At 42.3% G+C, this 25612-nt stretch overlaps 1 protein-coding gene across 8 annotated transcripts in view; it reads left to right on the forward strand.

Moving 5' to 3' along the window:
- Positions 1-4433, forward strand: part of ADGRB3 (adhesion G protein-coupled receptor B3) — a 644987-nt gene extending 640554 nt beyond the window's left edge. For all 8 annotated transcript variants that reach the window (XM_070584837.1, XM_070584838.1, XM_070584839.1 and 5 more), the window contains one exon: positions 3633-4433. In XM_070584837.1, the coding sequence (XP_070440938.1) occupies positions 3633-3821 (189 nt within the window). In that variant the 3' untranslated portion in view covers positions 3822-4433. The remainder of the gene's footprint in view (positions 1-3632) is intronic.
- The last annotated feature ends 21179 nt before the right edge of the window (positions 4434-25612 follow it).

Here is a 25612-nt window from a genome sequence, read left to right on the forward strand (position 1 = left end):
ACAAAAATCTCTATAATGTCTTTTTTTTTTCCTGGCTACGAACTCGCAACACCTGCCTAGCACTGCAAATGATGGTAATTATGTAGAATTTGGGGGAATCAAAAGGAAACCAAAGCCCATTTAATCCATTTCCCTGCTTCCAGGCAGGACAACATTTAAACCACACCTCAAGGAAATGGCGTTGTTAAAAGAACTCTTTGACTCTAAATGTTTCTCACCCCCTATTCTCCATCAAGATCCCTGCCCCCCATGGAGCTTCTGCAAATTCTTGCTCTTTTAGACTCTAGAATAAACGTACTCTCTCTCACTCTGTCCCCCATATTGGTAGGTTGGAAGAAGGAAGGAAAGAAAGACATGAGGAAGGGACTTACCCCAGGGTGACAGCAGGCCTGCCCCAGGACCCGGCCCATGAGCTGTGGGGAACACTTGGGCAGCCCTGCCATGTTTGTGGTGGCTCTGAATTCCCTATTCCGCTAGCATTCTATTTCTATTCATACAGCCTAAGACCAAATTAGCAATTTTGGAAGCTTCATACATGTTGGCTTAAATTAAGTTTATAATTTATTAGGCCTTTCTCACACATGCTTCCGTTTAACTACGTCTCCACCATTCTGCACTTGAGCTCAAAAAATAAACAAAAACCAGCTGCATCAATTCAGGAACTTATACTAACTTGGGTTGAACTTTGCATCGTAAGGTTCAGGCCTCCCCTGAGGCCTGTCCTGGCCCCTGAGCTCTCCTGTCACATCAGTGATCCCTCGGGCTGCTCCAGTTTATCATTCACTTGGAGCGCTGAGCATGTTACACCTCCTCTCCATGTGAGAGTCTGCCGACCCCTTCTGGTCGCACCCAATCGTATAGGAAGGTGGTAGCTTGAGGGCACCGGCCCTCCTCACGCCCTGCAGGTCCTGTCCTCACTCTGATTGCCCAGGCCAGAAGTTCCTCACCACTAAAGAGGCGGGAGGCTCTGACCTAACAGGTGTCTACACACTTGTGAACGATGAGGAGAGCTCCAGCTCAGCTGGGAGTACCATGGGATACCCGAGGAGATGAACGACAAAGCCAACCTTATTAATTATTGCTAGCCATGAATAGAACTTCTCAGAAACGCAATCAGTCATGTCCTGGCAATAATACTCTTTGAGATTAGAATCTTGACATTCTGACAAAGTTTCAAATCGGTCCTTTTAGTTCATGTATCCTCAGTGCATGATCTTTAAAATATAAAACGAAAATCACACTTGTTCCAAACATAATGGAACCCCTATTTTGAAAGCAAGTGAACCAATGTTTTACATATTTGAATCCTTTTAGGCTTGAACTAACTGAACTTTGTCAAGCTCAGGATTCTAGAGAGCTCCTGTAGACAGCCCTTGTCTAAGAAGGATCAGTCCCTCCACGGCTTGATTCAGCGGGATTCACACGGGTGCCCCTTTCAGTTGATGGCTGACGACTCGGGTCCCTGGAGTGCCCCCAGACAGGCCACAGTTTCCCGTTGCCTACAAAACAAATTCCAAATTGAGGAGCCTGGCATAGGAAGACCCTTGTGATCTGGCCTTAAAAGTTCACCTTCTGCCTGATTTTTCTGCTGTTCTTTTTCACACCGACTAAAATGAATTGGTCATGTTCTCCTAGTTGTCCCATGGCCATGCTCTCTGGATTTTCACTTCTTAGTGTGCCTGCCTGTTTAGCCACCTGACCTCCAACCACACACATCTGCATGACCAAGCCCATCTGTCTTTGCCACCCCCGATGTCACTTTTCACAGGAGAGTTTTTGTGCTTCTACAAAAGGAAGCCATATCTCCACCCTCCCCTGACCTCCCACAGCACTGTCCTGGAGCATAGATGCAGATATATATCTTACACCTTCATTTAACTGTAAACACCTTCCTAATAAGGATGATTACTGTCTACTGCACAGTTATTAAATGCCAGGCATTGTGCTCCACCCCTCTGCTTTTATTTCTGCGACCCTACAAAGTAGGTAACAATCCCATATTTTGTCAACCCCTTTGTCCCACAATACAAAGCATATCTCTGTTCTGCAAATATTAAAGTTGAGGTTCAGGGAAATTGAGTAAATTGCTCAAGGCCACGTCCACACGAAATGGAGCGACTGGAGTTTGGACCTGTGTGTGTCAATCCTCTGCTCCCTGGGGGACCGGGCTGCTTTTCCATATTTGATTTATCACCTTATTGTCCCTAGTGCCTAATATGATGCCCAACACAGAGCAGCTGATGAATAAGTGTTGTTTGAAGGGAGGCGAGGAAGGAGAGAGGGAAGAAAGGAGGGAGGAAGGAGAGTTAGGAGTTCATGAGACTTTAGGATACTAGACTAAATCCGAATTAATCCCCTGCATGTATCCTAAAGTTTAACGTTTTATTAAATCTTTACTATTAGCTATTTTTTTCTTGTATGTCCTCATGATTAAGTCTAAGTGCTAAAAATATCTAATGTATTGAAGATTTTAATAATTTAATTTCTAGTTATGATAAACATTTCTATAAGCTGTCTCTTTTGCTTATCCATACTTGAGAATGGCTTAATATACTGAGTGGAACCCAGATAATAACTCAAGTACCTATTTTATGTTCCCTCTGCTAATTGATTATAATCGACTGAAGGCTGCAATTTGGGGGGTGGGTAGTAAGGGACACCATCAACAACTAATAGTTGTTTTAGTTTTTTCTAAGGAGCTTTCAGTCATGACTTTCTTCTTTTTCTTTGATGTTACTCAGCTTAGTCTATCCCATTCAAATTCTCTCATTTCACAGAAATCTTTAGACAACACATTTAAAATGAAACAAATTCACTGCTAAATCTTAGCAACACATCAGACTATAGGAACTCCAAATGATGTCTACACATTTATGGAGCACGTATAACATGGAAGGTCTGAGTGGAGTCATAATGAGGCCGATCTTAAACCTTAGGTAACATTAGAGGGTGTGTAATAACCTCAAACATGAGGAATGGTGGCTTGTAGACATTTTCTTAAACCGCCTATATTTTTTAAAAAGCTGTGCTCTTTGAAGGGAAGAATGCTTTTTGCTAAATTAGTGTGCCACCCAAATATACAGAAAAAAAATAGATTACACAAGGGAACATAGCAGCATTTTAATATTCTAAAAAAGATAATATCTTGAAGAAAAACTGAGCAAAGATAGTGATCTAAAATTCTGTTTTATGAAATATGGTCAGTTTGGGTAACTGTTTTTATTATTACATAACATTCCTCATTACATATCCCCAAATTTTGTTTATTTCAAGATTCTGCCAAAATACTTTAATTTTCTACATTTAATCTTAGCGGTAATTTAACACAGAGTGATACTGACATTTCACAAGACGCTCAAAACAAAACATCATCTTCTTTGCCTCCCATAATAGTACTCACTTCCTTTGATTGCCGGAAAATTTTAGGACAGCTTAAAGAAGGTGTTCATCAGTTTGTTCCATGAAGGAAAACTGAAATCAAAACCGTTTCCTGCAGCTGGCCACGATTTCAGATCCTCCCTGAATCGTGTAAACTGGGTTAGGGTTACAAAGGTGCCCTCTCCCTGGAAACTTCAACAGGCAGCAATCCTAGTCCTCAAATAAATGGCTCTCCTCCTCTCTCTTCTCAACAGGAAAACCCAGCACCAAACAAGAATCCATGGGACACTTTCAAAAATCCCAGTGAATACCAACATTACACCACAATCAATGTCTTAGACACAGAGGCAAAGGACGCTTTGGAACTGCGGCCAGCGGAGTGGGAGAAGTGTCTGAGTCTGCCTCTGGATGTGCAAGAGGGCGACTTTCAAACAGAAGTTTAACAAAATCAAAAGGGCCTGAGGTGGAGACAAAGCTTTTGCACTGACGCTTAAGACTTGGGAAGCCTGACGTTTCTATCTGGACAGTGTGACTCTCCTGTGTCAGGACCTTCATGTGCCAAATGTCAGTGGTGTTTGCATTCGGTGACTTCTCACTAGTCGGGCTAGTGGAGAGGGACCAGGTGTACAGTTCTGACCACCCTGTGTTGTAAGTACCCGTGGAATGGATTTGTAAGGTAATCTTTATAGATAAACCTCAAGCAACGATTCATGTTGTAACCGCTTCATATGGTTTAGTTTTCAAAAAACTTCACCATGAAGCACAATGTATATATTTATGCAGTTTTTAAAGTTTATAACAGTCTGTTTGGCCATTACTACACTTTTTACTTTATAATATAAAAGCAAAGTTTTTGTCATTAAATGAATGTTTGTTGAGCTACATTCTTCATTGCTTTAAATGCAATAAAGTAATAATCTCACTTTTATATGAATAATATATTTCACATCTTTATTATTGCAGTTTTCTCTAGAAAGCTCTGAGTAGCTTTCTCTGCTGCAGCTGTGTATAAAATATTTAAAATGTTGTATGGTGTAAATAAACTTTTGTCTACATATCAGGTTTTTAGTGCATTTTGTTTTGGATTTGTTGAATGGAAATTTACATATTTATAAAGTTGTTTTCAATACAGATACTGAAAATATATTCACGGTTTTCATAGCATGCCGTTAATACTCCTCTGAGGCTAATGGTTTCTCAAATGTAATAGGTTTGTACAGTGCTTCTGTATTTTCTACTCAGACACATTTGGAACAATGCACCGTGTAAACGGGGCTTGTCAGAATCTGCTGCCATCATACTCTTACATAAATATTATGTCTTTTCTATCTTGCTCCAAAAAGACAACCAGCAGAAAACAGTAAGTTAACAAACAAAAATACAGGGAAAATGTTTATTCTCAGTAATGAAGTTCACTGTATGTTTCATGAAAGAAACTACTTGTATTACAGTTCTTTGTGGCACATGAAAAAACGAAGTTATTCAGGAGTTTAGAAAATCTGTACGTTCTAGCAGAAGGGAAGGGCGTGGATGTGTTGGGTGGATGCTTTATCCCTGGTTTGCAAAGTGGGAAGCCCGAGGCGAGCTGACTGCAAAGCCATCCCTGGCGTCCCCTCTGGTGTCAAAGCCACACAGTGGAGGCTTCTGCCAGGAGCCACACTAAAGGAAACGGGGGGCAGGGATCCCAGAAATTCCCTCCTCCTTTCTCTGGGGTGAGACTGTGGCTTCTAGTCTGAGGGAGGCCAAGGGAGGGGAGAGGGCACGGGGCTTCAACATTCCAGAATGTTTATTTAGATTACTTCCTTGTTAAACCTAAGCTGCGTGGTCTTCTGTGGTCCGTCAGAAACTCAGGTGAGCTGGCTGCCACTGCCCGTGACCTTGGGGCCCCTGCAGCCCTGAGGGGACACACAGGTGCTTCAACAATGACACCCGAGGGTGCCACCTCCGGGCTGGAGCACACACCACTTGGTGCCGCTCGGCCCGGGCAAACACCTATCAGGCACCCACCTGCTTTCCATGCAAGGATGCTACAGGTCAGAGTTTAAAAATAAAAGCGACATCATCATGCAAAGACGTTTAACATAAGGGCTGATTTTCCATAAAATAAACCTCATGCTAACTATAATGTAATTGTAATATTAAATGACTATTAAATTTATGACTTTCTGGTGATAGAAATAATATTTAGTAAACTTCTCTCTCTCATTTTTCTCTCTCTATACACACACACTCATATATATATGTGTGTGTATACACGTACAGACACATATATAAATCTGTAATGCTCAGCTCCCTCTTAGTAACCTGTACAGTAAATGAGAACCACACATGCAGGTCTTCATTCCAAATGGTAAAATCTTGATGAAAAAAACCATAATAAGCATGTGTTTGAAAACATAAATTCTATGTTTCAAAAACACATTCAATACATTAGATTAATATTTCCTGTAAAACTGTAATATTCACTGCCATAAAACAAAATCTTACATTTTTTTCACTTCTATTTTTCTCTAGTTCTAGTAACTCAGGATTAGATTAATATAATGAAAGCTACCCGGAAGTTGCATACTTAAAAGTGAGGGTGAATTTTTTGGTTACTCTGGGAAGAATGCCAAGGTGTGGTAGTGCTTTTTGTTTGTTTTTTAATCTATAAGAAAAACGTTGCAGGTCAATAAGTATCAAGGAATCACGATTTTAAGGAAGCTCTCTTCTGGTCCCTCCTTTTAAGCTTCCACTGCACTTACACACACACACACACACACACACACACACACACACAGTCTGCCGGTGCTGACTTGTGCTTTCCCATTAGTCCTGGGTGTTCCCTCTGAGCCCACTGGGCTCACGACCTGCCAGCATCTTTGTGCCTTTGGCCTGTAAATGCTTCTCTTTCCTCCACATCCAAATTTTACGTCTGTTTCAAGGTACACCTCATATTTCATCTTCACCAAGTTTTCATGATTTTCCAAGCTAGAAATAATTTCTCCCGTGAACTCTTATGGCACTGCTTCTGCACCTCTCTTAAGACTTTTAAAATCTCCTCTCTTGTTGTTTATACACATTTCTGATATCCTCCGGTGGACTGTAAGTGCCTGAAGGGCAGGATTCATGTCTGATCCATTTCTGTGTCTCTGAAAGGACTCGGCACAATACTGTTCACACAGTAACTATTCATTGACTTATTTGCGGAATTTATTTTAGTATTGCTTACAGCCATACATTCGCATCAAGTCACACATTCAGAAGCGTTTATCGAACAACGATTTTGTGTTCACGTGTATGTTAGGGAACTATAGGTCCCCTGTTTTAAGTAGCTCGCAATCTATTAAATATATAAGATACATATGTGATGCAAGTAATAATATTTAAATATTAAAAAGTTCTTATTATCTATATTGCCTTTTCGTCCTTAAGATTACCTCATGGGCGGCCAGTCTCATGGCCCAGTGGTGAACTTTGGTGTGCTCTGCTTTGGCGGCCCAGGTTTGGTTCCCAGGTGTGGACCTACCTCACTCATTGGTGGCCATGCTGTGGCGGCAACCCACACACAAAATAGAAGAAGATTAGCACAGATGTTAGCTCAGGGACAATCTTCCTCAGCAAAAAAATAAAAAAGATTACCTACCACTCAAGGCAGGAATTAGTTACCCTAAAGAAATGGAAGCTCAGAAGAGGTTAAACAATCTACCTAGGATCACCATGAATAAATGACACACCCAATCTTAAAGCCCAGGTCTTCTGACTTCTACTCAGGGCCCATTCCCATGACACCATGGTGTTTCTGCTTGTTCCTTCTAGATTAGTAAGTTCCCAAATCGAATAATGACAGGTTCTGTGGAGACGTTTTTCAGGCAAGTAGTACAGGCATAACACTGAAAGCGCGCATCACCTCTCACGGGGTAGTAAGACTGTAGCTGATCCAGAATAACAGGTGATCATAAGTAGATTTGGCCTATAATCCATTGTGTGGGTCTGTTTTTACCTACCTCACTTTTCAAATCCTCTTAAAATGTAGTTACTATCTCACTAGTTTTGTGATTACCTGCACACCTGCAACAGGAGACAGAAGAAAGAAGCCAACCTTGGGGGCCGGCTCCGTGGCCGAGTGGTTAAGTTGGCGCGCTGTGCTGCGGCAGCCCAGGGTTCGGATCCTGGGCACGGACATGGCACTGCTCGTCAGGCCACGTTGAGACGGTGTCCCACATCCCACAACTGGAAGGACCTGCAACTAGGATATACAACTGTGTACGGGGGGTGGTTTGGGGAGATAAAGCAGAAAAAAAAAAAAGAAGAAGAAGATTGGCAATGGTTGTTAGCTCAGGTGCCAATCTTTAAAAAAAAAAAAAGAAGAAGAAGCCAACCTGGATTTCAGATGGGTTTCAGACACCCTGTAAAAGCATACAGTCATGATAAAGAAGAAAGTTGCCGTCAATAAACCGTTGCATCAGAAAATTTAGTTTGTAAATTTTGAATCATTCTCAGCTTCTTAGAAAAACTGTATTCATTTTAGTTTCCCAGAGTGATCTATGTCAAAATCAACTAATTAAATTCTACAAATTTGTAGTATTTCATCAAAGAATGTAAATCAAATATATCTCTAGCACATAATCTATGCAAAGTTTTCCGTGATGACAAAATCCTCTCTCCCCTGAGACACTTCTGTAGTTAAATTTGTAGCTTGAGTAATACAGCAGCAAAGAGAATTAAGAACCAAGAGCCATAGAATGTAGAGATGATAGAAGAAATTCTGGCAGCCAATGAAAATGGCAATCATTTTTAGGTGTCAAACAACAACTCCAGACTTAGGTAAGGAGAGACTTTATTTGAAAAGACTATTGCAATAGGGAGAACATTCCACCTGTAAGATCTATAAGCATCTCCAAGGTCAGACAGAAAGGGCTTTTCCTTTACGGGGAAGAGTCAAGAAGATTAGGAAGCACTGCATGGGGGCAGGGGTGATGGGCAGGTGCTATGAGCAGGTCGCTGTCTGTCTTTGTGGCCTGCTGGCTCTGGGAGAGATGGTCACAGGGAGGCTGTTCCACCTCTGGAGTTCAGTTCACCTACCAGTACTTGTTTAAACTCAAGGGTGGGCCGAAGTTCAGGGGCCTGGGAAAGCTAGATGCCTAACTAAAGTTTGGTCAAGTCAGGTTAGCAAGGATTTTGTTCAGATGGTGAGTGGGGACAAACAGTTCAACTAGTAATTTCTAAAACAAAGAATAGGAATTTGGAGGGTCTGTGTCTGACTTCGCCATGAGTAAACAAGAGGTTCATCTCAGAGTCTTATCTAAGTAAGATCAGAAGGCTGGCCTTTGCACAAAGTCATTTCCTAGAACACAAAAGGGTGGGGTGATTTCTTGATCAATGCTGTTTTCCAAGGGCATAGGGCTCAGGTAAAGTTCAATATTGTCACAGGAGAAGAAACTAAGCCCATTGGAATGAGAAGAATTTTTCAAAAATCATCAATATTCAGCCAGTGGATTAAGAGAAAGAATTTTCTCATATTGGACAACAGCCACGGCCTTTAAGCAAAAATAATTCATAAATGAAAGTGGTAAATATTACACGGCAGGTGAGAACACCTAGTTTTCTTTAATTCTGAGCTTACCAATCATCTCTTGGCTTGGACTCCTGCTTGTACCTTTCTACCATACAACTTGCTGGTGTGAGATGCTGGTTCAGAAATATTTACCTTTCTAAAATATAAAAAATGGCACACTGGCTTATGAATCAGTGCTTAAAATATCATTAATATGAGTCAGAGTCCACAGACCTGGCACCCAGGTGTCAAAGCAAAAATTACCCTGGGCAAAGTTACACGGGCAGGGAAGACGTAGTTCAAGGCCATGGCAACAAGAGAGAGAGGCCAGAACTCATTCTCGACTCAACTCTGCTCAGAGGGACAGCTGGAACACTTTTAAGAGCTGGGATGGGGGGATTGTAGACCATCTGCCTTTGCTATTTGGCCTTACCCCAAAGAAATGTAAGTGTTCTCGTGTCTTTATGACAAGACGTAGCTTTCCACCTGAGCAAGGTGTCTGCTGAAGTTAGGCTGCTTCTCTCCCACAGAAACCAGGAGACAGGACACTAACTTCCCTGATGATGGCAGTTCAAGACGCCAGCTCAGGGCCTCAGGAAAGACATTCCAGGGCAGTGAAAACAGAAGCTTTTAAAAAGATTTACATCTCAAAGAGGCAAATAAAGAATTTACAATTACAAGTTTTCTAAAGTAAATTCTCCAAGGAAAGGGAGAGTCAAGAAGAAGCCTGTCTGAAGCTCAGTCAAGGTGAGCGGAATGCTAAGGCATTCTTGGCCACAGGTAAACTGATAGGCGACAGCTAAACACCAGGTAAATTGACAAGCCTCATCAATGAGCTTAACCCAGTGGAGTACAGTCACCTCAAAACACCAGACAGAAACATCCGGCATTTCCTACCTTGACATAAAGACAGACAATTCATTGTGGAGATGATTCTTCTGGTAGCAACCATCTCTGTAAAAGGCCTAAAGCACCTTGAGGAGAGTTGAGTACAGCTTCCTCCTCACCAGAACCGCTGGACTCTGGGAGATGGGCCAGCACGCTTTTAAAAAAACAATTTTCAAGAAAAGAGAAGAGTCACCAAGATTAGAATTGAAAGTCGCATTTCAATTCCCATTCTTTTGTTTGATCAGCTCAGAATCTGCGTCAACTTTTCAGACGACTGCCTAGCACTATGTAGTGTCTCTCTCAAATCTGGAATTGCTTTTCTAAAATTCACAGAGTATTTTATGTATAGACTGGAAGACAATTTTATGTAGTAATTAAATTGTGCTTTATTCTGAAGTGAACTGCAGACGGTTTATAAACTATATACATGAATATATTCATTCAACAAACCTTAGAACCAGTTGCAGTCTAGATACTGTATTAGGAGGGGTTGAGTCAATAGTGAACAAAACATTGGTCCTATTTTCAAGGGACTTAGTCTCTTTAGGGACACACAGATCAACAAAAAGAATTACAATAATTTGATGGAAAAGATGGAAAATTATATGGAAAAGAAAGAAAAGTATGCTATGGGAACACTTGGAAAAGGCACTGATATATCAATAAAAAATGTGAGAAAGGACAATCAAGATGACACAGAGGCTAACTTAGCACCTAAAATACACGTCTGGAGGTCCGAGACTCTTCTCTGGAACAGCACCAAGTGATGGCTCTGAGCTTCCTAGCAACCAATGCAAATATAGAAACTGCAGTTAGTTATGGAATTCACAATGTCCCTAAGATAAAACCCAACGTTTCCTCTTCAGAAGCAGAAGACCAGAAAGCGTCTTGTGTGAACCCTCACGCTGCATTACGTGGTGAATGCTTTATCAACAGCCTCCTGATAAATTCCCTGAGCTTTACAGAGATAATTCTCATGTTCCTTTGTAAAGGGTAATGTGATAGTTAATTTATGGCTAAACTTGACTAGACCACAGTATCCAGATATTTGGTCAAACACCAGTCTGGATATCATTGTGAAAGTCTTTTCTCAGATGAAATTTACACTTAAATCAATAACACTTTGAATAAAGCAGATTACTCTCCATAATGTGGGTGGGCCTCATCTAACCAGTTGAAAGCCTTATGAGAAAAAGACAGGTTCCCCAAGGCAAGGGAAATTCCTCCTCCAGCTGCCTTCAGACTAGAGCTACAACATCAACCCTTCCCCGGCTCTCCACTTGCAGGCCTGTCCTGCAGATTTCAGACTCACCAGCCCCCATGATCACGAGTCAATTCCTTAAAATAAATCTAAAAAATATATAGCTGTGTGTATGCATGTATACACACACACACACACACACACACACACATACACACACACATGCACACACACCCTATTGGTTCTGTTTCTTTGGGGAATCCTGACTAATAGAAGTAAACACTTAACACCCAAGTGCAATCTCCAAAAACAGTTTTTCAGAGTCAAAACATTGTGCTACAAGTGTAAAGCTCTCCCAGGATTTGGCTGAATACGAGAAAGGGAGAACATCCATTCTACTTCAAGAAATCACCCAGGAATATGATTTCTCAAAACAGAGCTTTCTTTCAGTAATAACTTTAAGCTCTTTGAGTGCTTATGAAACTTTATGTATAAATATCCTTTTAATCCTAAAAATAAACCCACAAGGCAAGTTCTATCATTATTTCCATTTTACAAATAATGAATCTGAGATCCATAACTTCTCCAACATCACACAAGGCAGTAAATGGCAAAGCAGGATTCTTCCTCAATTTAGCCCCAGAGTCTAAGCGTCCAAGTATTCTGCTGAAAATGAATAGTTTCTTGGCAGCAGAAAGTTCAAAGTTAAACTCACTGGCACATATTTGGGGTGATCTGCAAGAATCACACAGAGAAAAACGGGCATCCAGAAGGGCACGCCGCCTCCACACGGGCATCCAGAAGAGCGCGCCGCCTCCACACGGGCATCCAGAAGGGCACGCCGCCTCCACACGGGCATCCAGAAGAGCGCGCCGCCTCCACACGGGCATCCAGAAGAGCGCGCCGCCTCCACACGGGAGAGCGCCAGAGGAGAGCTTCCTCAGAGCACAGAAGAGCACGCCGCCTCCACACGGGCATCCAGAAGGGCGCGCCGCCTCCACACGGGCATCCAGAAGGGCGCGCCGCCTCCACACGGGCATCCAGAAGGGCGCGCCGCCTCCACACGGGCATCAGAGGGCGCGCCTCCACACGGGAGAGCGCCAGAGGAGAGCTTGCTCAGAGCACAGATTTGGGTTTGGTCCACCACAAGGGCACGTGCCAGCCTGAGATCCCCAAGTTCGACATCACAAAACATCAAAATGGTCATTTTTGCATAGAGAATATTGTCATCAGGTTACTAAACCACGTCATGCTCATTGAAGCATTCTTTTCAAGTTCAGTACTCATGGAACATCTAACTTTTAAGTGATTTAATTTTCCAGTGAATCTTATAAATGGGCTGCAAAATAGAATCCAAAGTAACAAATTGGTATTAACTAGTCAATTAGCTATTGATTAAAAATTGTAATTAGGGCTTTGAAATTGTGCATCTAAAGTCATGCTTGCCGACAGTGATCACATCGAAGGAGGAGATCTCTCTTATGGCCGTGTTATTTCACAATCATAAAGTCACTTATGGGGGTGCTCTTTCATCTCTCTGTCCTATAAGTTGGGGAGGAGGGAGATAGCACACCTGCTTCATCAAGAAGTGGGGCCAAGTCATTAATGTGAAGGAGCTAGGACACAGCTTGCCTTGTCCCACTGGGAATTCTTGACGCTTGGGGGGATCACTACCACAAACTTTGACGCTCAAGGTAAAATTAAGACACAGATTACATGTAAGCATCATTAGCCAGGGATCATAAAGGTAAGTAAAAACTGCAGATAGTCTTAGGTTGCTTTTTTTTTCCTCAAGAATTTCCATCAAAGTGGAAAGGAACAGTAATCAAAGGAGGGTTAGCTGTGTGTCCAGAGCTCACTAGCATTCAGGCAAATATTGGCCCAAGAAGACCAGATGTGATGCTTTTCCCTGCAGGAAACTGCCATGCGTTTGGGACAAAATGTCTAGCAACTAACAGTTCTAATTTTGGGAGAAGTAGCCTGCTGTTCTTTAAAAAAGTTTGTGCCAATAACTTTCTTCAGCATTAGCCCAGGGCAAGATTAATAATAATTGTATCAAACGTGCCAGGTATATTAGCACCAAAGTTTTATATCTTGTACAGATTTATAACACATAGTTGTCATTAGAGTTATGTAACCAAACTAATTTGAAAGGCCTGAGATATATTTCTGTACAAGCTCCAACAATGTGATACCTTTAACAAGAACTGCTAAGCGCATGCCCGGTGGTTCTCAGGTCTGATCTTGGGCAGGTGGGGGACGGGGATGGCGCAGGGTTTCACGGGGCTGCTCGTTGCTGATCTTCCCCTCACCAGAGCAGAGGGAAATTGAGCACTGGAAGCAACTGGCAGGCCCTTCTCTTGCTACCTAACCTTGCCAGTACCCCAAGGATCAGAAAAACAGAAGAAAGAATGAACCAAATTCATTGCAGGGCCACCTCATCCCTCAGAGGCCAGCCACGTTGTCACCTCAGCAGACAGACTTCCTAAATAAAGGGAGGTTCCCGCAGACAACTGTGAGCCAACAGCCTCCACCCCGGGCCACAGTCCTGACGACCTGTCTTTACTCATTTTAGGATCTTGGCGTGTAGCCAGCTTTTAGACAAATACCCATTTCCTTTTCACTTCCAGAGTCCCTTAGACTCAAACTCCAGATGCATGAGCCATATCAAATGACCCTTGGATGGGAGATTTTGGATAAAGCACTTTATTTGCACAGTTTCATTCTTGGTCATTCATTAGACAGATGAGACCGCAACCCACTTTTCTTCGTGGAGAGGGGCAAATATAAGGCATGCCACTTGTCATGCTACGGATCGAGGCTGTGCCATCATTATCGCGACCCTCCAGTTTGGCCAATCTGTGTCCTCGTTTGCAGGGAGGCTGTTTTGCCAGGCTATGTTAGAGGAAACCAGAGGGTGCCTATGAAGCCGGCCTGGGGCTGGCTGCCTCCGTTGGAACAGTGCTCAGGATGGAGCACCAGCCTCAGCGCCAGTCAACTGCTTTCCTCCTGCCACAGAAAGGACTGGAGGAAGAGGCCAAAACAACCTCTCTGCTTGCCAAGCTTGGCAGCGAATGAGAGAGCGCTTCACAGAAATCCAATCCATGGCCTCCCGAACAGAGGCCGGGTGTTGTCATCAGCACCATTTCTTTGACTGAGCAGCAGATCATTTATCTGCTGAAAAATTTTATTAGGCTTTTAAAAATACTCATAAGTAGGGTTATGATCTTTTTAAAAAATCTTTTGATGAAGATAGCAAAAGAGCACCATATCCTAGAGATTATTTTGTACGTTGTCTTAAAAAGGTAGTAATTCTAAAAGTGCTATTGTGAAGTAGCCAAGAAATTGTTAATAATCACATTGCATACAGATTTCTCAGGAATCCAAGAGAAGCACCTCGGCCTGAGTTTCCCCGACACGTTTTCTGGGACATCTCAGAGCTGAGGGTGCACATCTTTCTACTGACATCGACATGATGACAACCGTGCGTTTATCCAGCAGGATGCTAGCCTTTGTCCACGATCTCAAATGCTTCACTTCACTGCGTTATTATGTCATCATTAAAAGAAATTGTCTTGCCTCCTTTTGCTATGCATCCAAGAAAAGCTAGTAGGCATTCACAGGCAGCTGCTGAGTCATACATCACACTCCTGCAAAATTGTATATGTTCATATACCCTCTGGTCAAGCCCCGGCTCCTCCAGAAATACACCCTATGCTGAGGGTGAAGGCAGCCAAGCTCTTCATTCTACTCCTTGCTCACAGCCACATATGCAGAAATAAAGGTCACTTAGAATTGACTCCCTTTCTCCTCAAGTTTCAAGTTATACTTACGTAAGCCTTGGCATTTCAAATTTCTATATGCCAGAAGTTTTTCTGCTGTTAAAAGTTTTATTGAAAGTTAAATGGAAAAGAAGTCCTCAAAAATATAAACAAGAGAGTGAATATCAATTTACCACTCTGCATGGTGTCAGTGATTTTTGACAATATATGGATTAAAAACATGATCATTATTATTAGGGGCTGGTGGGTAAGAGCAGGAGGGAGGAAGAGCGGCAGCGGAGGGAGGAGGAGAGGATGAGGACGAGAATTGACAGCCAAATTGAGAGAAATACAACGGCGGATGTAGAAAGCAATTTAGGGACAAGAAAACAAATGTGTGCTTCTCTGCTGGCCAAAAGCAGGTAAGCCTCACGGGGATTACACAGCGTGTAGTGTTTGGTGAAAAAACTATGCAAAAAGAAAGGCCAAGAAGCCTTTTATGTGTGGGGAACGGCCAGGCATGGCAGACACTGAAAGGCGAAGAAAAGCGGACAGGTGACGGAGAGGCAGCTGAGGCAGGGACTGCAACGGGGCTGTGCAGCCACAGCATCCTTTGCAAAGCCTGGTCTCCACTGTGTGCCAGTTGTTGCTATGAACAATGAATAAAGCTTCTTAATTACTTTCCCACCATAGATTTTTTACCTGTGCACCCAGGGAAAATTGGTTCTCCAGTAATTGGTATAAAATCACTGGGGAAACTATGTATGGTACCTTCGAAATATTGAGTATCTAGAGAAACTAACGCTGTTTTTTAATCTTCTTGAAGTCTGCTTTTATATTTTTCCAAAGTACTGATCAAGACTAAGACTAGGACTTTTTACCTTCAGGAGTTCATTCAGCCTCAACTATGACTGGTTATGAAAACAAACACTAACAATTCCCGGTGGACCAAAGGAACAATTGTTCTGACTCCTTATGCCTAAGAGATGAAAAGAATCTGTTGGACAAGAAAGTATGTGGCAGAGGAGAAAAAGTTTAAGAATAGGGAAAACAGGAGGGGACATTCGTCCATGGACGTAATTGTTTGGTGGCTGTCCTCTCTAACTTGGAGTCTATGATTCCAATGAAGAACTTTGACATAGAAAATTTATAGACAGTGTGATTAGTCATATTAGGAAAATATATAAACATCATATTGGGGAAATGTGTGTCAGTAAAGAAGCCATGAGATTCTTTATTCCATGGCAGAAGTGTCTGGAAGATAAATCTTCTCAGTGGAATCCAGCTCATTATCAGCCCGTGGTGTGTAAGTGATATAAAATTGTCCCATGCTTCTGTCTTGAGAACAGAAGTTCATGGGCATGCCTCATCTTTCTATTTTGGAAGCCCTTTGAAAACTTAAGCATTTTATTTCTTTTAGTAAATTTTTGTTTTTAAAGGAAGTTAAACCATAAATGCTCCCAAACTCTATTGAAAGAAAAGAACGTCAGCCCTTTGTGACGTCATGGCGCACGATCACATTACAGGAAACAGCATGGAATCCACTGCTGTTCCAGTAACATAACCTGGTAACGTAATCCGATGGGAGATGTCCTATGAAAACACTTTCTTTCTCCAGGGAGAGTAGGAGGGTATTGAAAGAGACAATGAGATTGACCTGGCCCAGTATAAATACTGGCTCGCAGCAATGATTTACTCCTTTATCTGAAAATAAAGAAATCTTTTTCTTTTCTGACTAGGATAACAGAAGCAATTAAGAACTAAGTTATTATAAAGTAGATTATCAGCTGGCAGACTCATTTCCTGATGTAATCAGTAAGACTGAAAGTGTACTCTGGGATGTTGGTGAGGAAAAATTTGAAGTGAAAAAAAAAACACTGATCACTAATGTTGGATGGTAATAGAGAGCACAAACCCTTATGAGGTGTGGTCGTTAATCTACTCTGCCTTGTCTGTAAATGGCCTCTTGTCCCTTTGATTCCAAGCTGAATCTGGCTTCTTAAATCAATTTTCTCGTGTAAAGTGATAGCGTGCAGTTAAGTAATGATTTTTTACCTGAGGTTGGCTCCTGGTGAGCTGAGCCCTGTTCCACCTGACTTCCTCCTCCTCTGTAGGGCTCCAAAGCTCAGCAGGGTCAGAGCAGCAATCTGCAAACCTTGCCTGACCCCGAGTCTCACCTGTCTACCATACTAAGTCTGGGAACATTCTGGAAAAGCTTCTCCAGTGCAGGGACGAACCCCAGGTTCTCCCTACATGATGGAACATTCGCAAACTACACAGTAATCATCCCAGTTTGTTTCAGGGATTTGTTGACCAGAGTTTGACCTATTATTTCTAAAAGAAACACAAGGATCTCTTATTCCTTAGAAAAAGAACATTGCACAAAAAGAAAAGTTTGCCAATGTTTATCTGAAAATACATCTGTAGTTGGCTTATTAGACCTTGCACTGCTAAAATAAGAAGAATGCCCTTCAGTTACTTGCTGTCCCATGATGAAAACTGGTGATGACCTTGAAAGATGTTACCTAACCACATGATAATAAAAATGATCGAAATGGCTTCAATATCTCTCCTTCCATGTAAAGAACATACCACTGCACGTGTAGTCTAGACCTATCTGTAACATTTCAAAAGATTTCCAGATAGCAGAATTTTTTTACCATAAATTATACTTTAAGTTTACTTAGGAGATGGGTATTTGAATTATTTAAATTATTAAGATCATTAGAGTAGGGCTCGCATTCAGATACTCTGCCGATGATGTCCCTGTCAACAGCACGGAGTATGTAAGAAGGGATAAGCATCGTCACAAAGCAATTTAGCTCCCTAGCATAACGTTAAGGAGCACGTGCATATTACGAAACTTGGTCTTCATTTGGCAAGTTGCTTTTCATCAAATGATTGAAGTTAGAGCTTCATAGAGACGGTTTCACCACAATTTTATAATCAGTGTAGGCTCAAATTTAATTCCCCAATTTCCAAAAGAAAATAAGCATTTTAATTAAAAACTCAAAATGGTGGCCACACAACTTACGAAAACTTCCCGTCGCACGTGCCCCACCTCCCTTTATCATCACACAAGCATTTGAAACAATAAAATAAGGAGGAAAACGTGCTGACAAGAAAATTGCTTCTGAATTATTATGCACTACAGAAGGATAGTTAAGAAAACAATTAAAGGAAAATTAAATGTAAAAAAGTTTCTGGCAAATTGATTCAAATTTCTGCTTTGCTTTGCCACAGAGGGGACATATGCCTGGGTTCCTAGCGTTTGACCCGTGTGAAGCCATATAGAACCCATAAGTACCTTCCTTTGTGCATCATCAGAAGAGAGCGGACCTGCCTTGCACAGAGTTCTCAGGAGGTGGAGGGAGGCGCTGCAAGGCTGGGCAGAGGGGCCAGCCATCCCCAGGTGTCCTGCAACACAGTGGTCCCCAAATTTTCTTGTGCTCAGAACTCCAATATACTCTAAAACGTTATCAATTATTCCCAAAATCTTCTCTTTATTAAAATATTTGAAATGTACCTATTAGAAATTTAAAGCGTTAATTTTAAATTTTATTTATTTAAACATAACTATAATAAACCCCAAACCTGTTAATATAGATAAGATATTTTAGGAACAAATAATCTATCTTCCAAAACCAAATAAAATTTAATGAGGAGAATAGCATTGTTTTACGTTTTTTGCAGATCTCTTGAAAACCTGTCTGAATGGCAGACAGCTGGATTCTCATAGCTTCTTCTGCATTCAACACGTTGTACTACGTTGTTTTGGTTGAAGTATATGAAGAAAATCAGGCTCCACACAGATATGTGATTGGAAAAGGGAGGACTCATTTGGTAATCTTTTTAGATAATTTTGGATTTTCTTTGATACTATACCAAAACTCAGCAGCTGGAGTATCTTAAAAGTTAGTTGTAATGTCAAATCAGAAACTGTACCAATAAACTTTTCATATTCTCTTAGATGAAAATCCTCTGGTCTGGAGCCGTGGCTGAGTGGTTAAGTTCACATGCTCCACTCTGGCATCCCAGGGTTTTGCCGGTTTGGATCCTGGGCGCAGACCTAGCACCATTCACCAAGCCACGCTGAGGTGGCATCCAACATAGCAGAGCCAGAAGGACCTACAACAGAATATACAACCATGTACTGGGGGGGAGGGGGGGAAGTGCAGCTTTGGGGAGAAGAAGAAAAAAGAAAAGATTGACAACAAATGTTAGCTCAGGTGCCAGTCTTTAAAAAAACGAAAAGTCCACTCATCTATCTGGTACTTTAAATAGATCTTGTACTCTGCTCAATTTTTTAATATCATACATTGATCATTTGGAAAATATTGGTTGAGTTGTGCAGATCTTCCAAATATTAAAACATTTCATTTATAAAATAAAAAAAATCACATTCCGTCATATCACCACCAATCTCATCAGAAAAGTCTTCAAGTATTGGGAAGCTATAGGGCTTGTGGTGGCAAGCTCAAGTTTTCCAAAATTCTAATTTTCATTTGAAAACTCAAATTTTATCGTTGGCCACAAATATTCTCGGCTGGTTTTGAAGTGGCAGGCTCACTCTGTTCAGTTCCAAGAAAATGTCTTGCAAATACCCAAAGGGAGAGTGTATTTGTGATTTGTTCTTTCAAGGAAACACGTTGCTCCATGAAGCAAGAGGCTCATTCAGTTTATAACTCAATCACAAAGTGGTTTTCCCTGAGCCACCCACAGGACCTCGGCAGGCCGCAGAAGAGCTTTCTGCGTCCTCCTTTCCCTAGACCTGACCCCAAAGGGGCATGCTCTTAAGGGTTCAGATTGCATACCGTTACCAATTTTTGCTGATTCATTAATGCCATTCTTATGTGAACTGGCTCTGGGCTGTGTTCTGCCCATGTTTGTTTTGTTTTGTTTTTCTACCAAGAATGCCTTGCAGGGAAGAACACAATGACTTTCAGGAAAGTTTGGTGCTGCCGTTGTAATTTGCACTAAAAAATCACCAGAAGTTTTATCACTGTTGCTTTTCTACCATTAATGTGTAAATATCAGCACAGTGAAAAGGTGAATAATGTTTTAGTGTTACTGTAAAAGCGGTTTGCTTTGTGTATCCCCTGAAAGGATCCTGGGGACCCTCAGGGTCCACACACTGCAACTTGAGAACCAGGGGCCAGCAAAACCTCCACAGAAATCAAGGGATAAAGAGAAAGTATGCCACGGACGTCAACTGTGAACTGCGTTTACATGATGACAGTAATGGAACCGTGCTTGTTGATGAATAAAATTACAATGTATTATATTGGGAAAAGGCGAGAGGTGATGTGTGTGTTGATGGTGTGTGTGGATAGATGAAAGAGTTAAATCCTGTCATCTAAAATGGGAAATAAAGAAATAATCACTTAAAACCTAAAAATCAAAATTAACAATATCATTATTTTCCAATATATGGTAAATAACACAAGAGAGTGCTGCAAGACTGGTGAGCTGTTGTCCTGGCTTGCAGTGATCTACTCCTTCCTTCCCTTTCTGTTCTCCTCTCCTCATCTACCTTTTGCTGACTCTGCTCCAGCCACGCTGGCTTCCTAGGTCTCCTCATGCACTCCGGGCCTTGCTGCCTGCTTCCTGCTTCTGTGCTGTCAGTGCCTGGACCACTCTTTGCCCAGATACATACCCAGCTCCTCTCTCCCTCGCTTGGGTCTTTCTCAATGGGGCTGGTCATAGCATTCCATCTTCACCCCATTCCTGTGCCCAGCACTCCCTTCCGCAGTCACACATACCATATAATTTACTTGCTAATCTTGTGTATTGTTTTCTGTCTGTGCCTCCCCTCTGTGGGAGGAGAGAAGTCCCATGTGGGCAGGGACTTTTGTCTGTTTTGTGCATCGATGCATCCCAAGCACCGGGAGCAGTGTGTGGCCAGTAGGAGATGCTCAACACTGTGTTGAATATATGTTTGAATGAGGAGCCGCCAATGGTGAGGTGAGACAGGTGAGAGTCTGCTAATTCTCACAAGAAGTCTCGTAGAACCATCTGACTTTCCAACTAGTGTGCATACAACTTTAATAAAAACAAAAGACAAATTTACAGAAAGAAATATAAAATAAAATAGCATCAGAATTGGGAGAAAATATAAAATATGGATTTGGACTAGGCAGTGAGGAGGAGGCAGGAGCAGCTGAGAGGGCGTGCTGGGAGGAGGGCTGACGCAGAGCCTGCAGAGAACAGGGCAGAGTGTCTAGCACCGCCTCTGGCTCTTACGCGACTTTGTACAGAGGAGAAGACACTTGCCCCAGGTGCAGGCACCCACAGAGGGCGCAGGACATGCACTTGGTTTTGGCCACCTCCTGGGAAACCCTGTACAAGTCATCCTCAGCTGCTCCCACAGGCCAACTCAGGGGAAATCAGTGATACAAGCCCCGAGAATGTGTTTGCAGCAGCTCAAGGCCAGCGAGATCCCGGCTCCGTCCTAGAACAAAGCTTAGAAACCCGGAGGGAAGGGAATGTGAAATGACCACTCTCGGACCCATTCCTGTTTTAATAGAAAATGACAGACCCTAAAAATGAGAAGACCTGAAGGTGAGAGGGTAAAGGATCGATACCAAGGGGAGAAAGCGGCACAGAAAGTGGAGACTCATGATGAAAATAAGAAATATCTGATGTCAGATGCCATCTGTTTTAATAGAAGAGAAAGAGTTTGAGAGCAGGGAGCAAAAGGGGGCAGAAAAGAGGCAGTTAAAGGACACAGAAAGGGCACAGAAAGCTTCACAGTTTGTCTCCCAGTCTGCTCTATTTACCATCAACTGCCTGTGGACAAGAAGAAGCCACAACAGACATGCTGTTGCCCACAAGTACACAAAACCCAGTCCAAACATACTGCCAGTGCTGCCTCCTCAAGTTTAGGAGGTTTGCTTTGACCTCATGTGCACCATCCAAAAAGAGCATCAGCCCCAAAGGACCTATTACAGCCATCCATCCAATCAACGAATAGTTACTAAATGTCTCCAACGTGCCAGGAGCTGTTCTGAGAGCTGGGGACACGTGGTGAAAACAAATATGGTCCCAGACCTTGTGGAGCGTATTGTCTTGCGGTGGAGGCTGCTCTTAGTCTAAAATAATTGAAAATAAACAAGAGTTGTGCAGAAGAGAAGTGCCAGGATGCAGTGCCACGAGAACACCTAAGAGGAGGATTCGACCTGGCTGCAAACTTCAGGAGCACGTCCACAGTGATGACTGAGCCGAATCTGATAATGAAGAAGTGTTCCATGCTACACGGGGGAAAAGCAGCGGGTGGAGAGAGCACCATGAGCAAAGGTCTTGCAATGGGAGGATGAGATGGAGAATGAAGTGTCCAGAGAAGGGCATCTGCTGAAGAATACAAAAGAGTTTGGGATGAGTTCAAAGCTTAGCAATGGCTACACCAAATGGAGCATGGTAGACAATGTTAAGGAACTCTGTCCTTATCCTAAGAGAAAATGGGGAAGCTTTGAAGTATTTTAAACAGGAGAGTGATGTGTTCTGATCTGTCTTTTGAAGACATTACTCTGGACATACGTAGAGATGGGTCTGGGTGGGGGTAGATGGGAAAGACAAGTTAGGAGGAGGTAGCAGAGTGGGTGAAAAGTGACAGTCACCTGAGATAAGATGGTGACTGAAAAGATGGAGAGAAGTGATTGGATTTAAGTGTTATTTAGATGATAAAGTAAACAGAATTTAGCGTGGGCTGGATATGTGGAGTGAGGAAGAGGAAGGCGTCAAAGACGGCTACATGACGTCTAGATTCTGCAGCCAGATGGATGGTGGTGACAGTCATTCAATAGACAACACCTGAAGAGGGTCTTAAGGTAGAGAGAGGAATGAGGGGCTGGGGATCATGAGTGTAATTTGGGGCTTGTTAAATTTGAGATGACTTTGGGACATTCAACGGAAGATGTCAGGTAGAGAGATGAATACTCAGTCTACAACTTAGAGGACAGGCCTGCACTGGAGAAATACTTGTGTGGACCATCTGCCCATGGGTGGGAATCAAACCTGCAGAGTAGAGGTCACTTCCTAGGGAGTAGAGTCAGGAGACAAGAGAATCTGGGACCCATGACCTCTAACATAATAATGAGGAGGTGGAGGAAGGACAGCCCAGATACTGTCAGAGACAAAACAGCCAAAGAATAAGGAGAAAATAGTAGGATGCTGGGCAGTGCCACTCCATATAGCAATTTTGTTTGAAGAGGGGAAAATTACCCAGTATATTTTTCCATGTAGGAATGGTGTAGAGTTCATGGGGGACACAGTAGAATCTACAAGTAAGATTTTAAAAGTTGCACTTCTCTAATGACTTATTAGCCATTGTTTACCAAACCCAAAGAGGAATTCCTTACCTCTCAGAGATGGTCAATCATGAATAACTTACTATAAAGATCAAGTGACTCTCACCCACCTCCACCTGTGAAAGACTAGTGAATTCTGCTGAGGCAAGCTGAGACTGCCACATCCAGAAACACTCTGTGATGAGCTAAGAAGCAGTTAAGAAGCTGGGAATTTCATGGAAAGAATTATAAGACTGAAAAAAAAAAACATATTACACTCAAGTACAAGAAAACAAGGCTGCTTAAAATCAATCCTAAATAAATAATAACTCTGATTAGTATAAAATGAATTCAGGAAAGACAATATGGCAAACATAGTTGGTTGCCTTCTAGAAATTTATTCTCCTTTTCTTCCTCAAATGAAGCCTAGATTTTCAATTGGTCCCCATATTATTCAGTTAAATGACTACACGTCCCAGCCTCTCTTGCAGCTATGTGTGGCCATGTGGTGGGAGTAGAAGCACTGTATTGCACAGGACTTCTAGAAAGTCTCATTAGAAGGAAAGTTTGCCCTTCTTGGCTCTGTCCTGCTGGCTGCAATGCAAACTTGGAGGCTGTCACTGAGGCGGCTATCCTAGGCTGTGAAACCAAGCACTATGCATAAAGGAGTGGCAAGAGAGCAGTTCCCAGGTCTCGACAACTCTTGAGCCACTCAGAGTCCTCACCTGCCCCTGGACTTCTTCGCTTGTGAGAAGTGTAAATGTCCAGATAGTTTAAGCATTGTTTAGATGGGGTTCAAGTGTGTGCATTTAGTCCTGGTCCTAAATAGCTCAAGGCTTGACCGGAGAAGGAACGACAGCAGAGGTAAAATCCAGCTGAGACCTGAAAGGGGAGGAGGAGGAATGGAATCCGCAGTTTAACACAGCAATGTTTCTAGAGAACATTCAGTGACATAAGTTCAATGAAGGACTCCATTTTCTGTAAAATTAATCAACTTTGGCATGTTCAATTTAGTATAGGTAGATGTGTTACATGTCCTCTTTTGTTTGTTTCCCATGGTTTTAGAACTACTCGTATTCCTCTAATATTTCCTGTTTCATAGCATAGAGTTGAGACAGCTGCTAAGACGAACAAGAAAATTCAGAATTTAGATGTCACAAGAAGAGAGGTAAGAAGATGGTGATAGAGCACCTGGCCCCGTAAATGGACACAAGCCTCAGGGAACAGAGGGCGGGTGGGTAGAAATGATGGAGAACATGCCTCGGTGAACTCAGGGCCTCCTGGTGGATCCACTGAGGGATAGCAGCCTGGGAGATATGCCAGGGTGAGATGGGCAATGTCCCAGGAATTCCAGAAACTATAGTTCAGTGGACTTAACGCCCATCTCCAGCAGAATTCTAGGATAGATTATTACATGAATGGCTTACGAGCACTGTAGAAAGAAAGGAGTGGAATTGATGCTCCCCGAGGACCACAGTAGAATGCTGGAATGCACTCCTTCTGACTCTCACCTGCCCGTTCTTCTCTTTCTTAGTGTTGCTGTTTACCAGGATGCCATCTGCTCTACATTCTCCCCACAGGGATATCTCATGTACATTCACGGCTTTAACTACAGTTCGTCAAGGGGAGCCAACAAGACGGTGAAACCCCAGAAGTGCAAGAGATAGCAAAACAATTTAATACAATTATGTGGGAAGCCTTATAGGGTGCAAATCTCAGGTAAGTGGGGGTGACTGTTTCCAATTTGGTCACAATTAGGAAGTTAATCTGCCTGTGAAAAATGGAGGGAATACTTTCTTAATTCTCTACTCAATATTCCTCAGTTCGTCTGTCTTCCTCCCCTTGGAACTGAATACAGAAGATTCAAGGGCAAAACAAAGAGAAAGTAGTCAAGTTGAAGGTGGGGGGAGCAGTCCAGTCATACGGGAAAAGAAGCAATTCCAGGATTAAGTAATAACCAAGAGCATATATTTAGTATAAAGCATTTGAAATACAGAACTTCTGAATACCATAATAATGGCTCTGTTCTAAAACTGAAATTTGAGCAATTACGGATGAATTTACGGGCAGCACTTTCTGGTATGGAAGAAAAACAGCAAAGGATATAGAATAGGAGCAGCAGAACCTGGAGGAAAGGAAATAATTACCTTCACCACCTCTGACTGAATGTTTTCACCAGTTTCATAACGAAAATGGTCTAGACTTGGACATGGATGAGCGCCACTGTTTATTATTTAGGGATTTGCTATGATTGGGTTGAACTTAACTGTATTTCGTTTTCATTTTCCAGTGTGGGCTCTGTTATTTTCAACTCATTCTTCTACTAACTTCTTGAGATCCTGAAGAAAGACCCCATGTAGATGTTGTTATAGGTAAAGACATCTGGATAAGGTAGACTCCTTCTGATAACCGCAGTTAAGATTCTGCTGCCAAGAGTGAGCAATCTTGTAAACAGTACAGTTTCCTTCCAGAAGGCTGCCTTCCCAAGGCTCATTCAGGTCCACGATGGTAACTGTGAAATCCACTGAGCAATTACACCTTGCTGTTCTGAGCTCTCGACTGC

The sequence above is a fragment of the Equus przewalskii genome, chromosome 19 (assembly GCF_037783145.1).
Source record: "Equus przewalskii isolate Varuska chromosome 19, EquPr2, whole genome shotgun sequence".
Classification (NCBI taxonomy): Eukaryota; Metazoa; Chordata; class Mammalia; order Perissodactyla; family Equidae; genus Equus; species Equus przewalskii.